Source organism: Macaca fascicularis, chromosome 14 (genome assembly GCF_037993035.2).
Source record: "Macaca fascicularis isolate 582-1 chromosome 14, T2T-MFA8v1.1".
In the NCBI taxonomy this organism is placed as follows: Eukaryota; Metazoa; Chordata; class Mammalia; order Primates; family Cercopithecidae; genus Macaca; species Macaca fascicularis.
The window spans coordinates 4,515,781-4,531,995 of NC_088388.1; the positions used below are offsets into that span (position 1 = coordinate 4,515,781).

At 53.6% G+C, this 16,215-nt stretch overlaps 1 protein-coding gene across 13 annotated transcripts in view; it reads right to left on the bottom strand.

Annotated features, from left to right (window-relative positions):
* ANO1 (anoctamin 1) overlaps nucleotides 1-16,215 on the bottom strand; it is a 198,184-nt gene that overhangs the window by 41,304 nt on the left and 140,665 nt on the right. For 11 of the 13 annotated variants that reach the window (XM_005576975.5, XM_045372306.3, XM_015434332.4 and 8 more), the window contains one exon: nucleotides 14,942-15,102. In XM_005576975.5, the coding sequence (XP_005577032.3) occupies nucleotides 14,942-15,102 (161 nt within the window). Of the gene's footprint in view, nucleotides 1-934; nucleotides 1,172-14,941; nucleotides 15,103-16,215 lie in introns of those variants that run through there. The other 2 variants (XM_074012958.1, XM_074012957.1) reach the window with 1 other exon arrangement.

Consider the following 16,215-nt stretch of genomic DNA (forward strand, 5'->3'; position numbering starts at 1 on the left):
CAGTAGGATGTGCTCAGCGCCCATGCTGGAGCCAGAAATTGGAGCTGCCCAGAAGAAGCCGGGATCACGGAGGAAGCGCTTCCCCGGAGGAAGTCAGAGCCTGGAGAAGACACAGTCATTGCTGGGGATGTCCCAGGAAGTGGAGGGAGATGGGGAGCAATATCTCGGCTGCTCCCTCCCTCCCGCCTTCTGATTTCCCAAAAGGACTTCCCACTGGCTGAACCTACTAGGAAGAGGGAGAGCTAGGGAGCCTGGGGAACGTGGCTTCCCAAGATGCAGAGCTGAGCAGGCGAGGGAACGGCTATCGCTGAAACACCTGCCGGAAACCCAGCCACTCAGCAGACACGCACTGAGTGCCATGGCTGCGGCAGGTGAGGGGGGCCACGGGGGCCCCTGACTCTCAGGAGGCAGACGGTGGGAGTGGCCTGTCTGCGGTGGGCACCCTCCCCAGGAGGCAATGCGGGGAGGTCTCTGCCTCTTTGAAGATGTCCTTTGGCCCCTGCAGCTGCTGTGGAGCGGTGGAGGAGGACAGCCGTTTCCCGGTCTCTGCCTGGTCTGCAAGGCCCCCAGCCACTCCTCCACTGGGCTGTGAAAGCTGCCTCTCTCTGTCCTCCTCTGCCCACCCAGGGTAACAACGCCCTTTTACGACGCTTTTTTGGGGCTGAGCACTGCCCAGGAGGGCTGGCTCCACTCACACCTGCAGAGTTGGCCTGTTTACCTGCCACGATGGTTAGTACTGAGTGTCAACTTGATGGGATGGAAGGATGCAAAGTATTGGTTCTGGGTGTGTCTGTGAGGGTGTTGCTAGAGATTAACGTTTGAGTCAATGTCAGGGGGAGAGGCAGACCCACCCTTAACCTGGGTGGGCACCATCCCCTCTGCTGCCAGCACGGCTAGAAAAAGCAGGCAGGAGAACGTGGAAGCGCAGACTCACTCAGTCTTCCGGCCTTCATCTTTCTCCCATGCTGGATGCTTCCTGCCCTGGAACATCAGACTCCGAGTTCTTCAGCTTTTGGACTCTTGGACTTACAACAGCGGTTTGTCAGGGGCTCTCAGGCCTTTGGCCACAGACCGAAGGCTGCACTGCCGGCTTTCCTACTTTCAAGGGTTTGGGACTCAGACTGATCCACTGCTGGCTTCCCTTCTCCTCTACTTGCAGACGGCCTATTGTGAGGCTTGACCTTGTGATCGTGTGAGTCGTCGATTCTCCTGAATCAACTCCCTTTCATGCGTACAATATCCTGTTAGTTCTGTCCTTCCAGAGAACCGTGACTCATGCACCTTCCCTGTCCCGGCCTCCCCAGCTCCTCCTCTTTCCCGGACTTGGCCTCCGTTATGACACTCACCCCACTGCCGCCCCGGCTCGCCCTCTCTGCACTCGCCAGCTTGCAGCATATCAACAGTCACCAGTTAATGAGGACGTATCCGTGCACTCACATTTTACAGACATCAGTTAATCTCATCTTCATAATGACCACAGGCAGGCAGGATGATTCCCATTCACAGACTGACAAAGTGGAAACCATTTACAAAACTGAGATTCAGAGTGCTGTGTCCAGGGTCAGCTGCAGGGGAGCAGCAGCCATTGCATTTGAACCTCATTCTCTCGGACTCGAGTCTTCGGAACCACGATACTGGAGAAACTCTCTGTGCAGATATTTAACTTTCCTTAAGGAAACAATAGCTGTAGTTGCCACAAGTCTGATTATTAAAGTGTACCACCTATGGATGAGGAAATGGGGGCACAGAGAGGTTAACCAACTTGCCTAAGGTCACAGAGCTTGGTAGCTGGTATTGAACCCTGGTATTCTTTTTTTTTTTTTTGAGATGGAGTCTCTGTCTGTCGCTCAGGCTGGAGTGCAGTGGTGTGATCTCAGCTCACTGCAACTTCCGCCTCCTGAGTTCAAGTACTTCTCCTGCCTCAGCCTCCCAAGTAGCTGGGACTACAGGTGCATGCCACCACGCCTGGCTAATTTCTGTATTTTTAGTAGAGACAAGGTTTCACCATGTTGGCCAGGCTGATCTTGAACTCCTGGCCTCAAATGATCTGCCTGCCTTGGCCTCCCAAAGTGCTGGGATTACAGTTGTGAGCCACCGCACCTGGTATTGAACCATGGTATTCTTGCTCTAAAATTTGTACTGTGTCTTCAGACAGAAGCAGAGGCCCTGTCCTGGAGGTGTCTTGTCTGTAGATTGACCAGGACCCAGACTGGAGCCTAGAATGTAACCTGGTGGCTGGGGGTGGGGTGGAGGGTGGAGATGATACAAAGACGTGGCTTGTTTGGCTCAGACACGTTTAAAAAATATAGACATTTGACATAAAAATTATGCCTTTCCTGCTTCTCCTTTAAAAGCCAGAAGCATTGGCAGCAGAAGGCTGCGGCTGAGCAATGATCATTCCTTTGTCAAAACTTGGGTATGCGTTTCCACTTGGCCACAGACCCCACCATGCCCTATTGTCTGGCTTTTGTGGGCACTGAGTGTCGGGGTGGAGCTGTAGAGTCTAGGCTTCGCCCGCAGGAAAGGAGATGTGAAGACTCGTGCTGCACCTGGTGGCCGGTCCTCAAAGCTGGTATTGTGAGCAGTATGAAGAACCACCTTCTAGCGGGGTGAGCGAAGGCAGCAGGGACCCTGAGCACCCTCTTCTGCAAGCAATTCTCCTGCTCCCGAGTCCTCCCTCCTCACCCACACGAGTTCCGATTCCTGCCCTCTGAGGCCCCCAATCCTGGTCCTCCTTGCCAATGTGCCAACCACCTCATACAAATGTTGTATACTACCCAGCTGCCGCCAGGCGCTGGGCACGGTGCTTTCCCATGCCTGATCCCCTCGGATCCTGCCCCGGCCCCCTCCACGCAGGGATGACGCGCTCCATTTTATAGACACATAGATGAGGTTCTGAGACGTCAGGGGACTCATCAAGTAAGGGCAGAAACCTGGACCCAGGCCTCAGATCAACTGGTATCAGGGACGGGGCTTCCCACCCACGAGTGTACAATGAAGAAACGGCCTTGAGTGCGGCAGCCTTACAAGGTGGTCAAAGGGACAAGCCCATCCCCCTGAAATCTGGAGCCCAGGAGTCACCACAGCACACAGCACAGAGGGTGGCAGCGAGCGAGAAGCCAGGCCGGACGGGAGCAGGTGGTTGGGCTATGGTCCCTTCCCACATTGATTTTCACAGCACAGAGACACACAAACTCCTCACAGAGGCGTCCAAACTCCACCACAGAGGCAGCAGGTGAGCGAAAGACTCTAGGTCTACGTGGGATCTCATCGGGATGAGCGTGGGCAGCTGACCACACTGCTGCCAACCTCAGTCTCTGAGAAATGGGCTTGTTACCAGTGCCTGCCTGAGAGGGTCTATCATAGTGTCCCTGACTTCATCCACAAGCGGTGCTCAGGGTGGGGCCCATGTCTCTGTAAGGGCTTGACAGAGGACCGCTCTTACAGCCCAGCTTGGTCGCGGGGATCTCCATGTGTCCCCTTTAGAGGCACAGCACAGGACAGAAGCTACATTTTGTATCGCCCCATTTGTATAAAATAGTCAGAATATTTATAGGTAAATCCACAGAGACAGAAAGCAGATTGGTAGTTGCCAGGGGCTGGGGTTGGGGGAAAGGGGGACCGATTACTTCATGGGGACAGGGTTTCCCTTTGAGGTCATCAAAATGTTCTGGAATTAGATAGAGGTGTGGATACATAACACATGCTAAATGCCACTGAACTGTGCACCTAAAATGGTTAATTTTATGTTGTGTGAATTTCAATGCAGTTTACAAAAAGCGAATGATAGAATGATGGGCGTAGATTCTCCTTATGTGTTAATGTGCGCCTGCCACATCTTGGAGGAACCACAGGAGAATGGGCTGGAGGGACACACACATGTGTGGTTACCTATGGCAGGGGGAAATCTGTTCATTTCCTCCAGGATTTCTCGGTGTGGGTCTGGGAATCTGGAGTGTTCCTGAATCTCCCCAGGGAGCTTGTTAAAATGCAGTTGTCTGACCTCAGAGTCACCCAGGGTCCCCGGAATCTGCATTCTGAACAAGCTCCATAGGCTGCGCTCAAGCCAGCAGGCATCTGGAAGTACCGACCCCTCCGTCTTTCTGCCATCCTTCTCCAACCGTCCCTCCATCCATTAGGTTAGCTGCCTCTCCTCCCAGGCTGCATCCCACCCCGCCTCGACCTATCCCAAGGTCTCTACTACGCAGGCCTCACTCCAATTTCCCTAATCCCATGGCCCCTCCTGGACCGGCTGGCGGACACCCTTCCTGAGCTCTCTCTCCCCTGAGATGCTGTTGCCCAAACCAGGGCACATCTCAGGCGCTTCATCTGATGCTCTCTTGGTTCCCCTGAGCGAGCTGCAACCTGCTCTGCAGCCGCCCGGTGGACAGCCCCATCTCCCCAGTGAGATCCATGCTCCTCACGGGCAGGGGTCATGTCTTCCAGGCCTCTGCCCTCCACCCCCGAGCCCACCAGCTCTGGGAGGCAGGCAGGGCACGGTCACACATGACCACGGAGCAGGGATGCATCCTGCCAAACTGTGCATGTGGGGTCCCTATCCAGTCCCCTCCTTGAAACGTGACCCCCTGCTCTGGCCTGACTTGCATCCCTCTAAATTCACATGGAAGCCCTAACCCACCAGGTGATGGTATTTGAAGATGGGGCCTTTGGGGGCTGATTGGGTTTGGCTGAGGTCATGAGGGTGGGACCCTTATGATGGGATTCCTGCCCTTGGAAGAAGAGACAGCAGAGAACAGGCTTCCTGTCTCTGCCTTTGCCACCTGAGAACACAGGGAGAAGGTGGCTGTCTGAAAGCCAAGGCATGGGCTGAATCAGCTGGCACTTTGATCTTGGACTTCTCCATACTCAGAATTGTGGGAAATACGAGCCGGTTTTTGCAGGCACCTGTCTGTGGTATTTGGTTATGGCAGCTGGAGTTGACTAAGACACCCACCCCCTGGGAATAGAAACCACCCTTCGCTAACCTCCAGTTCCCGAAAAGTGCAATGTTGCTTAGCGCAGACTCCATTTCCACGAACTGGTGGTCAGAGAGGGGTCTCCTGGGGAGTGGCGGGGCAGGGGCAGAGCTCTGGTCCTGCACGTGAGTGCAGAGATGGGCGGGGCACAAAGGCCTCCAGCCTTCCCTTTCGATCTGAGTCACCAGGCACCCTACCTATTTATCCCTGGAACAAGTTTAGTTCCCACAGACAGATGATCACAGTGCATCCCCTTCGTCCCCACCTAGCTGGGAGTGACTCAGCTGGGTGACTTGTCAACTCCATGTGAAATCTCAGGCCCAGGCCCTGGAAAGGATTACAGTTCCACCTCTGACATTTCATTAAAGTTGGGACCATCTTTCTCGGGCTTTTTGCAGCCAGGCTCAAATCAGATAAACTCCTTTGTTCTTCGGGGAACTGACAAGCAGTTAAAACCCCATTATTATGCTATAATTTCAGAAAATGGATCCAAGTGAATAGCTAAATAGGGCTCAACGTTACTTAATGAGACACCTTATTTGAGGCTTTCAAATGTCAGAAATCCCAGACAGCAGCAAGCTGAAGGCTCTGGGACCGACATGTCAGCTCCAGGAAAGCTGGACCCCACAGTGCAGTGGAAGCAAAGATTAAAACAGCAGGCTGGAGGTGATTCATCCGCCATGAATACAGAGCCCCACACCCCGGCAGGCGGGTGGCCACGACCAGGCTCTCGGCTGCCAGGCAGTCACAGGTTTACGTCTCTTTGCCATTGTAGGAGCAGAAATGTGAACAGCTGGAGGCAGGAAAAGAAAGGACACAAGGGGAGAAGAAACACCAGAGGGAAAATAATCCCTTAGAGGGTAAAGAACAAATAATTGAATAAGGGATTAAAAAACACACAAGGAGCCATCCCTGGTAATTGCCCTTGACAGCCAGTGTGAAAAGGGCCTGGGATGGGGGCTTTGTCCCTCCCCTCTCCGCTCACACCTCTCAGCCGCAGTGGGTTCTTTCCTGTGGATTTAGAATAAGCTTCTTTTCTCTAAAGCAAGTGCTTCGTGGGAGTGGCCTGGCTTTTTTGTGAATTCCCCCCACCCCCGCTCAAAATGGGAGTGTGCAGACGGAACTTGTGCTTGACTCTATTTGACAGTCGGGGCCCATTTGTTATCTCCCAGGGCTGAAGTGGAGCTAGGGAGGGGTGAGACAAGCAGTGAAGCCTCCTGTGGGGTCAGCAGGCACAGAGTCCCCCTCTCCCAGCGTCAGGGGAGTGCAGCCATCTACTAGGAAGGGGCTGGCCCGCAGCTTTTGGGACACAAGGCGCTAGTTGCGGGGTGAAGAACTGTACAACAGGCAAGCTGGCTTCATGAAACAGGGCCACCGAATGAACAACCACAGCCCGTGGGGGCCGGCGCGCTCAGCAGTACTACGCCTACATGCCCCCCACTACTGGCTCACGGTGCATTTCTGCTACCCCAAGAGGGCCCATGATGAGGGCCTGGGAAACGTTTGGACGGAGAGGTGGGACCAGGGCACGTGCTGAAACCTTGGAGGCAGATGGGCCAGGGTGCGCATCTGAGATGTCTGTTAGGGACCTGTTAGCTGTGTGATCTCAGGCAAATCTCTTACCCTCTCTGTGCTTCTATCAGAGGCATTCCAACCAGAGCGACTCCATCTTGAGTGAGGACTAGGAAAAATGAGGCTGGGGCTTGCTGCAACTCCATCTTGAGTGAGGACTAGGAAAAATGAGGCTGGGACTTGCTGCAACTCCATCTTGAGTGAGGACTAGGAAAAATGAGGCTGGGACTTGCTGCAACTCCATCTTGAGTGAGGATTAGGAAAAATGAGGCTGGGGCTTGCCGGGCTGCATTCCCAGAAAGTGAGGCATTCCCAGCCCCTAGATGTTTACGTTAAGGGAACAGATTGATAATGTTTGCTAAACAGACCCAGACTCAGGAATGTCCTGATATCCCGATATGTTGAGAATAAAAGCATTCCTAATTTTACTTTAGAGATAATAATATTGATTCTCACAAAATATAGTAATTAAGACAATTAATCTTTTATCATAAACCCTTGTGACAGAGTACATCTCCCCATGATTTTCTTTGTTATCCTTTATATAAACAAGCACTGTACCTAGGGTGGGCACGTTCCTCCTCTTACTTTCGGAATGCTCTATTCTGTAGCCATTCTTTCACTCCTTTACCTTCTTTCTTCTTCTCCTTCTCCTCCTTCTCCTTCTCCTTCTTTTTCTTCTTCTTATCCTCCTCCTCCTCCTTCTCCTCCTTCTCCTCCTTCTCCTTCTTCTTTAGACAGAGTCTTGCTGTTGTCACCTAGGCTGGAGTGCAATGGCACGATCTCGGCCCACTGCAACCTCCGCCTCCTGGGTTCAAGCGATTCTTCTGCCTCAGCCTCCCAAGTAGTTGGGATTATAGGCACCCACCACCATGCCCAGCTAATTTTTCATATTTTTAGTAGAGAGGGGGTTTCAACATGTTGGCCAGGCTGGTCTGGAATTCCTGACTTCAGGTGATCCACCCGCCTCAGCCTCCCAAAGTGCTGGGATTACAAGTGTGAGCCACCGTACTGGACCACTCCTTTACTTTCTTAATAAACTTGCTTTTGCTTTAGACTGTGAACTCACCCTGAATTCTTTCTTGTGTGAGATCCAAAGACCCTCTCCTGGGGTGTGGATCAAGACCCCTTTCTGGTAACACTTTAGCATCTTCAACAGAGAAAAGAACAGAGCCTCGGTCTGGGACTGTTGTGGAGTTACAGAGAGAGCCAGGGCAGAGCCCTTAGCCTGGACTGGCACAGAGGCAGTCCTCAGCGCAGCTCCCAAAGTGAAGGAGGTGTATTTTTGTGGAGACAGACGGGGAAACTCCTCTAGGCGAGAGAAAAACTTGGAGGTAATCCAGTGAGGAATAAGCCAGGCACACGTTCAGCACACACGCCAGCCGGAGCCAGTTAGTAATGCCCGTGGAGTAGGGCCTAGAGTCAGATATTTGGGGCTCAAGACGGAGATTTCTCAAATAACTTAAAACAGAAGTACCATTTAACTCAGCAATGCCATTACTGGATATATGCCCAAAGAAATATCAATTGTTCTACCATAAAGACACATGTATGCATATGTTTCCTGTAGCATTATTTATGAGAGCAAAGACATGGAGTCGACGAAAATGCCCATCAATGGTTAACTGGGTAGAGAATATTTGGTCCAGGCTGGGCATGGTGGCTCACACCTGTAATCCCAGCACTTTGGGAGGCTGAGGCGGGCAGATCACCTGAGGTTAGGAGTTTGAGACCAGCCTGGCCAACATGGTGAAATCCCGTCTCTTCTAAAAATACAAAATTTAGCTGGGTGTGGCGGTGGGCGGCTGTAATCCCAGCTATTAGGGATGCCGAAGCAGAAGAATTGATTGAACATGGGAGGCAAAGGTTGCAGTGAGCTGAGATTGTGCCACTGCGCTCCAGCCTGGACAACAAGAGCGAAACACTGTCTCTACTAAAAATAGAAAAAATAGCTGGACGTGGTGGTGGGTGCCTGTAATGTCAGCTTCTCGGGAGGCTGAGGCAGGAGAATCACTTGAACACGGGAGGCAGAGTTTGCAGTGAGCCAAGATCATGCCACTGTACTCCAGCCTGGGCAACAGGCACTCTGTCTCAAAAAAAAACTAAAAAAGGATATGTGGTCTGTATACATCATGGAACACTATACAGTCATAAAAGGAAGGCCTTTGCAGTAACAAGGATGGAGCTAGAGACCATTGTCCTAAGCGGACTAAACTAATGCAGGAACAGAAAACCAAATGCCATGTGTTCTCACCTTTAAGTAGGAGCTAAATGTTGAGTACACAGGGACACCAAGCAGGTGACAGGAGACACCGGGGCCTACTTGAGGGTGGAGGTTGGGAGGAAGGTGAAGATGGAAAAACTATCTGCAGGGTTCTGTGCTGATTATCTGGGTGACAAAATAACCTGTGCACCGAACCAATGGCACGCAATTTACCCATGTAACAGATCTGCGCATGTAACCTCCGAGCCTAAAATAAAAGTTGGAAAGGAAACAAACAAACAAAAAACTGTAACTAAAAAAAAGCTATGAAAAGTATTTGGGACTCAGAAATCAGAATTCGGGGGTTCAAGCCCTGCTTAAGAGCTGGTGTAAGCTTGGGAAAGTCGCCCTAGTTTATTCATCCGCCAAATGGGGTAATAGCAGGGTCAGCCAGCCCTGGACGCTCTATTCTCGGAGGGTCCACAGGCCCGGGGGCCACAGGGCTGCTAGCCAGCCCAATACATAAGGGACCAGACCCTTGTGGGTTTCTCCGCAAACAACCAGGGTGCTGAGCAATCTGCGCAGCCCACATCCTCTCAAAGGACGACCGTGCAGAAGGAACACCAAGAAGGAGGGAGGCCTGGGGGGAGGGGCTTGTTCTGTGGGTGCAGCACCCACGCCTGCCCAGTAGGCACTCCCACAGCTGACCTGGAAGGCGTGAGTGGGTGATGCCCTGGCACGCAGAAGAAGGAATTTGCAGTGACCAGAATGCCACGTAGTGCTTTGGGCTCCCAAAACAAGAACCGCAACAGGCGCTCATCACAGAGATCTCTTATCGCCCGGTGTGCTAAGCTCAAAATGGGATAATTACAGCCCAAGATGGCTTCTTTCTTTTTTATTATACTTTAAGTTCTAGGGTACATGTGCACAACGTGCAGGTTTGTTATATACGTATGCATGTGCCATGTTGGTGTGCTGCACCCATCAACTCGTCAGCACCCATCAACTCGTCATTTACATCAGGATAACTCCCAATGGCATCCCTCCCCCCTCCCCCTTCCCCATAATAGGCCCCTGTGTGTGATGCTCCCCTTCCCGAGTCCAAGTGATCTCATTGTTCAATTCCCACCTATGAGTGAGAACATGCGGTATTTGGTTTTCTGTCCTTGCAATAGTTTGCTGAGAATGATGGTTTCCAGCTGCATCCATGTCCCTACAAAGGACACGAACTCATCTTTTTTTATGGCTGCATAGTATTCCATGGTGTATATGTGCCACATTTTCTTAATCCAGTCTGTCACTGATGGACATTTGGGTTGATTCCAAGTCTTTGCTATTGTGAATAGTGCCTCAATAAACATATGTGTGCATGTGTCTTTATAGCAGCATGATTTATAATCCTTTGGGTATATACCCAGTAATGGGATGGCTGGGTCAAATGGTATTTCTAGTTCTAGATCCTTGAGGAATCACCATACTGTTTTCCACAATGGTTGAACCAGTTTACAATCCCATCAACAGTGTAAAAGTGTTCCTGTTTCTCCACATCCTCTTCTCCACATCCTCTCCAGCACCAGCTTTAAAGTTCATATGGAACCAAAAAAGACCCCGCATTGCCAAGACAATCCTAAGTCAAAAGAACAAACCTGGAGGCATCACGCTATCTGACTTCAAACTATACTACAAGGCTACAGTAACCAAAACAGCATGGTACTGGTACCAAAACAGAGATATAGACCAATGGAACAGAACAGAGCCTTCAGAAATAATACCACACATCTACAGCCATCTGATCTTTGACAAACCTGAGAAAAACAAGAAATGGGGAAAGGATTCCCTATTTAATAAATGGAGAAATAGGCTTCTTTCTTCATCTGGGCTCCTTCAGCCTCTCTGCTGCCTTCCCCTGGGAACCCACTCTTACTGGGCGTGTCCGTAACTGGAGAAGGAGAAAATGAAACACCACATCCTTCTTTGTCTGCGGAGGAGGGAGGCCCAGTTCCATGCACCCAGGAATTACTGGATGTGTGGAGAGTCCCACAAAAGTGGGTGCCTTTGGAGTCCGCTATAGAGAAGAACACCAGCCAGGGGCTCTCAGATGGCTGCACCCTCCCAGATCCTAAGGGGATGCTAGGGATGGGCAGAGCGTGGGGTGGAAGGACATGGTGGCCGCTCTCTCCAGGGCCCTTAAAATCCTATTATTCATGGTCAAGTGTGGGAGTTGTCTTGGTCAAGCCCGCCAGCGTCTCCTTAACTCATGGGAATAGCAGGAGAGCTGAAACAAAGTGTAGAGTCCTTTGGAATAATCGAAAGTCTCTCTTTTCCATCGGAGGCCCTTTCTTTGGAGAAGTGGCTATAGGGAGTCTAGGGGCTGGATTTCTCCCAGGGATTTCAGCAGGGAAAGAGGAAATAGATGGATGAAATCAGGGGCCCCCAGGGCCAGGCAGGGAGGGTGCCATGAGGCTCCCAATCGCTTCTCTCGCACCTTCCCATGGGTACCCTTCCTGGAGTTAGGCCCCCACTATGGCACCCCTCTCTTAATCACTGCACGAGTTCCCTGTTAGACTTGCGGTCTCCGACTCAAGCATAAGACAGGAAAGCGTCTTTGACACAGCAGCCAACGGCACTGGGTTCAGATTCCTCCGAGCAAGCGCACTAAGCTCTTCTCAGCGAGTCCTTGCTGACCTCTCCGGAAGCTCTGACGCCCCTCCCACCTGCTCCCTGCACCTGGAACTCCTGCCACAGCCCTGCACCCTTCCCATGGGGCCTTCTCTTGAAACAGATGCTGCAGCTTTTAGAGCAGCAGATACATCAGGTTTGCTTCCTGTGGTTCCCCTGGGGCCCGGCACAGTGTGGGACACACACTTCACTCAGTACACACCGGCCGATGAGTACCTCCCATATACCAGGCGCGTGCACACCCTCATGTAGGCGGGACACACGCCCTCAGTACACATGGGCCGGTGAGTAATACACCAGGCGCGTGCAAAACTCTCATGTAGGCGGGACACACGCCCTCAGTACACATGGGCCGGTGAGTAATACACCAGGCGTGTGCAAAACTCTCATGTAGGTGGGACACGCACCCTCAGTACACATAGGCCGAAGAGTACCTCCTACACACCAGGCATGCACACCCTCATGTAGGTGGGACACGCACCCTCAGTACACACGGGCCCATGAGTACCTCCCACACACCAGGCGTGCACACCTTCATGTAGGTGGGACACACGCCCTCAGTACACATAGGCCGAAGAGTACCTCCTACACACCAGGCATGCACACCCTCATGTAGGTGGGACACACGCCCTCAGTACACACGGGCCCATGAGTACCTCCCACACACCAGGGGTGCACACCCTCATGTAGGCGGGACACACGCCCTCAGTACACACGGACCGAAGAGTACCTCCTACACACCAGGTGCGTGCACACTCTCATGTAGGTTTTCTTTGGTTCTCACATGCTCCAACGTTGTAAGACGGCAGTGACCACCTATCTAGAGTGAGCTACGTGTGAAGCCTCGGCTGAGAGTTCATGTCCGCCGCCTCTAATCCTCATGCAGCCCCATTCTGCAGACGAGGAAGCTGAGGTTCAGAGCAGTGAGGTGGGGACTGGCAGAGGGGGAGTCTGAGCCCCGGGGGGCTGTAGAAATGCACACGGGGCAGCAGGGCTGACCACAGAAGGTGGTACTGAACAGTCTCCTAGCGGCTTGGGGGCTCAGTGCTACAGGGGCACACTTATTTGTGGGTCTTGCTATGGGCCACCCGAAGTACGGTCTCAGTGGCCGCACAGGCCCAGGGGACCGAAATGAGGAAACAGAGCTGCTGGCCACCACGTGGAGGAAGCCCTCACGGGAGCCGGGCCCTTCCAGCTGGGCACACAGAGGGTGGGGGCTGCAGGGAGGTGCCTCGGGGCCAAGGACTCAGTGGAGGGAACTCTGCTAAGGACACGGAGCTGCCCAATAAGATTCCAGGGTGAGGAGGGGCTTGAGGGAGGTGGCCGTCCACACAGCATCTAAGTGGAGAAGCTCCAACTCCCACTCTTGCCAGCACCCATGCTCAGAGCTGGCTGCCTCTGTCCTGGGTCTCCGGAATGTGATGGGTGAGCAGAGGCAAGAGGACCCAGCCCAGCTGCCCAGGGTGGAGCAGGAGCTGCAGAGGGTGGGCCAGACCTCCCCTCCCTCACCTCTCCTGATACATCCCTTGGCTCTGCTGTGCACACCCACCCCCAAATCACACAGACTGAGTCAAACCGAGTCCCAGCTGCAGGACGTCTGCACCAAGTGTGAGGATAACCACAGCCCGTCGGCTTCCTTAGCCTCCTCAGCCTCGTGGGGAATTCTCTTATGCACTGTTGGAGGGAACACCAGCCCTGAATGCAGCCTCCGGAGCAGGGGAGGAGGCTGCCGAGCTGTGTAGGGACGGGGCTCAGGGCTGGAGAGAACCGAGGAGCCATAAAGAGGAAGAGGGGAGCAGCACGCTGGACTTGGAGCCGGGTGCCGGCACTTCAGTCCCTCTCTGCCCAACTTGCTGGGTGCTTCTGTGCAGACCAGAGACCTAGCTCCGCCTTCATCCTCCCAACCTCCCCTAGGTTTCCGGCCTCCCCCGAGCAGCTGTCCCTTGGTCAGGAGGCTGCTGAGCTGGAATCACAGGCCTGACTTCGCGGTGCTCTCCACGGAGGATGCTGGCACGGCTTTGACAATGCCAGCCAATGCCCTGCTTAGTGATGGGGCACAGTACTGAATCCTAGGTCTGATCTCCAGGATCAGCACGCTGGCGGGTGAGGGCCGCACAGAGCCCCTCACCTGGCTGGCCTCCGTCCTCACAATTGCCTTTTCAGTCTGCGTTTGCCCCTTGCCTACCCATGGAGCACACAGGGCAGTGCCAAGCATGTGGAGCTGCAGGTGAGGTGGCGCTATTCCGGCCCCGGGAGCCTGCCCCAAGCAGGGATGTGAGGTGGGACCAAGAGACCCCTCTGTTCTACACCTGGTCTCTCTGCCACAAATGCTCCCTCCCCCACACCCATGTCAAGTCAGCTGAAGGGCCTCATACCTCTTCCAGAATTCCCTCCTGAATTCCCTTCTGTGCCGTCTCTGCCCCATCTCCTACAAGGTGGGAGCTCACAGGTAAGGATGGGGGCTTAACTGCCCGGCATGGGGCCAGGCTCAGCACAAGGATGCCTACTGTGGGCATCTTGAAGCCCAGCTGGCACAGGCTGTGACATGGGGCTGCGGAGGACAGAACGGCCCTGCTTGCTCCCCCAAAACCTCTGTAGAAATGCATTCAGCCACCACTTCCCAACCTCCCGAGCCCCAAAAGCTGAAGATGGGTGTCGGGTAGGACTGGGGTTAGGGACCCCGAGTCCTCCCTCCTTACCTACACGAGTTCCGATTCCTGCCCTCTCAGGCTCCCAATCCTGGTCCTCCTTGCCAATGTGCCAACCACCTCATACAAATGTTGTATAATACCCAGCTGCCGCCAGGTGCTGGGCACGGTGCTTTCCCACGCCTGATCCCCTTGGATCCTGCCCCAGCCCCCTCCATGCAGGGATGACGCACTCCATTTTATAGACACATAGATGAGGTTCTGAGACATCAGAGGACTCATCAAGTAAGGGCACTGGGGTTAGGGAATCTTCCTGGAGGAGCCCAGTGCCTTAGATTTGGGTGGCAGTGCAGCCCAGTGGCAATCAGGAGCTGAGTGACCCCTGGCAATTCCCAACTCTTTTAGGCCTTTGCCTCCTTATCCGTAAATGGGTGCATGAAGCCTGCAGGGATGCTGCAGGCTCTAGTGAGCGATGGTGCCTCCGGGACCTGGCCCAGGTCAGCTTTCCTTCAGGGTGTGGTGCTCACCAGCAGCAGCAGGGATGGAAGCAGGACCCTCGGGCCTCCCTGCACTAAATCAGCTGCCCTTCCCAGGCCAACACACCTTGGTGTCAGGATTTCTCAGAGTAAAACGTCCCTGCTAGGCTTTTCCTAAGAGACTCTGGGCAGGGTCAGGAGAACCTGTGTGTCTCTCCCGATGCAGTGCGGACCCCAGTAACCTGAACATAAAACGGGGGTCATCTCCTATGTTTTTTCCTGACAACCCCTGCCTGAGGATGATTTCACCAAGACAGACAGAAGCAGCGTAGGTGCCACTCAGACTCACCACCGCCCAAAAACCCAGTGTGCTGGAGCTCTGCTTACCCCAGAGGGCCATGAAGACAGAGAAGAAGACGGTGGCGGGGTTGTCGAAGAGGTGGCTGGCGCGGGCCGTGGCGCAGGCTGAGCTCATCTTCCAGTAGCTGCAGGTCTTGTCGCAAAGCGGGCACATGGTGATATTTTGTCTCTGGTCACACATCTCCATGCTGCAAGAAAGAGGCAGCCCTGGAATCGCCTGGCCAGGCTGCGTGGATGAAGAGCCTCCTGGATGGCGAGCTGGCCGGGGAGAAAGCGCTGGGCTCGAGCTGGGGGTTGGCGAGGGTCCCCCAGGTCCCTGCCGTGGTGGACATAGACCGGGTACTTAGCCATGCCCTGTCCCTCCTTGTCATCCAGGGCAGCTTCACAGGCGTGTGACCCATGCTGTTGCACCGGCCCTGAGCTCAGCAGGGCCTCATGCTTGGTTTAATGCTCCCCTGTTGCTGTCTTAAAACACACAATGGGCCGGGCGCGGTGGCTCACGCCTGTAATCCCAGCACTTTGGGAGGCCGAGGCGGGCGGATCACAAGGTCAGGAGATCGAGACCACGGTGAAACCCCGTCTCTACTAAAAATACAAAAAATTAGCCGGGCGCGGTGGCGGGCGCCTGTAGTCCCAGCTACTCAGGAGGCTGAGGCAGGAGAATGGCGTGAACCCAGGAGGCGGAGCTTGCAGTGAGCCGAGATCGCGCCACTGCACTCCAGCCTGGGCGACAGAGCGAGACTCCGTCTCAAAAAACAAAAAAACAAAAACAAAACAAAACAAAAAAAAACACACAATGGGCCTGATGCTGTGGCTCACGCCTGTAACCCCAGTACTTTGGAAAGCCAAGACAGGCGGATCACCTGAGGTCAGGGGTTCAAGACCAGCCTGGCCAATATGGTGAAACCCCCGTCTCTACTAAAAATACAAAAATTAGCCGGGCATGGTGGCACGTGCCTGTAATCCCAGCTACTTGGGAGGCTGAGGCAGAAGAATCGCTTGAACCCTGGACGCAGAGGTTGCAGTGAGCCGAGATCATGTCACTGCACTCCAGCCTGGGTAAGAGAGCGAGACTCCATCTCAACACACACACACACACACACACACACACACACACACACACACAGAGCATACACACACACAGCATACACACATACACACACACAAATACACATACACCATACACACACACACACAGCATACACACATACACATACACATACACACACACACACACACACACACACAATGAATTTTGAACTAGGGACCTGTATTTTCCTCTTGTATGGGGCCCTGCAACC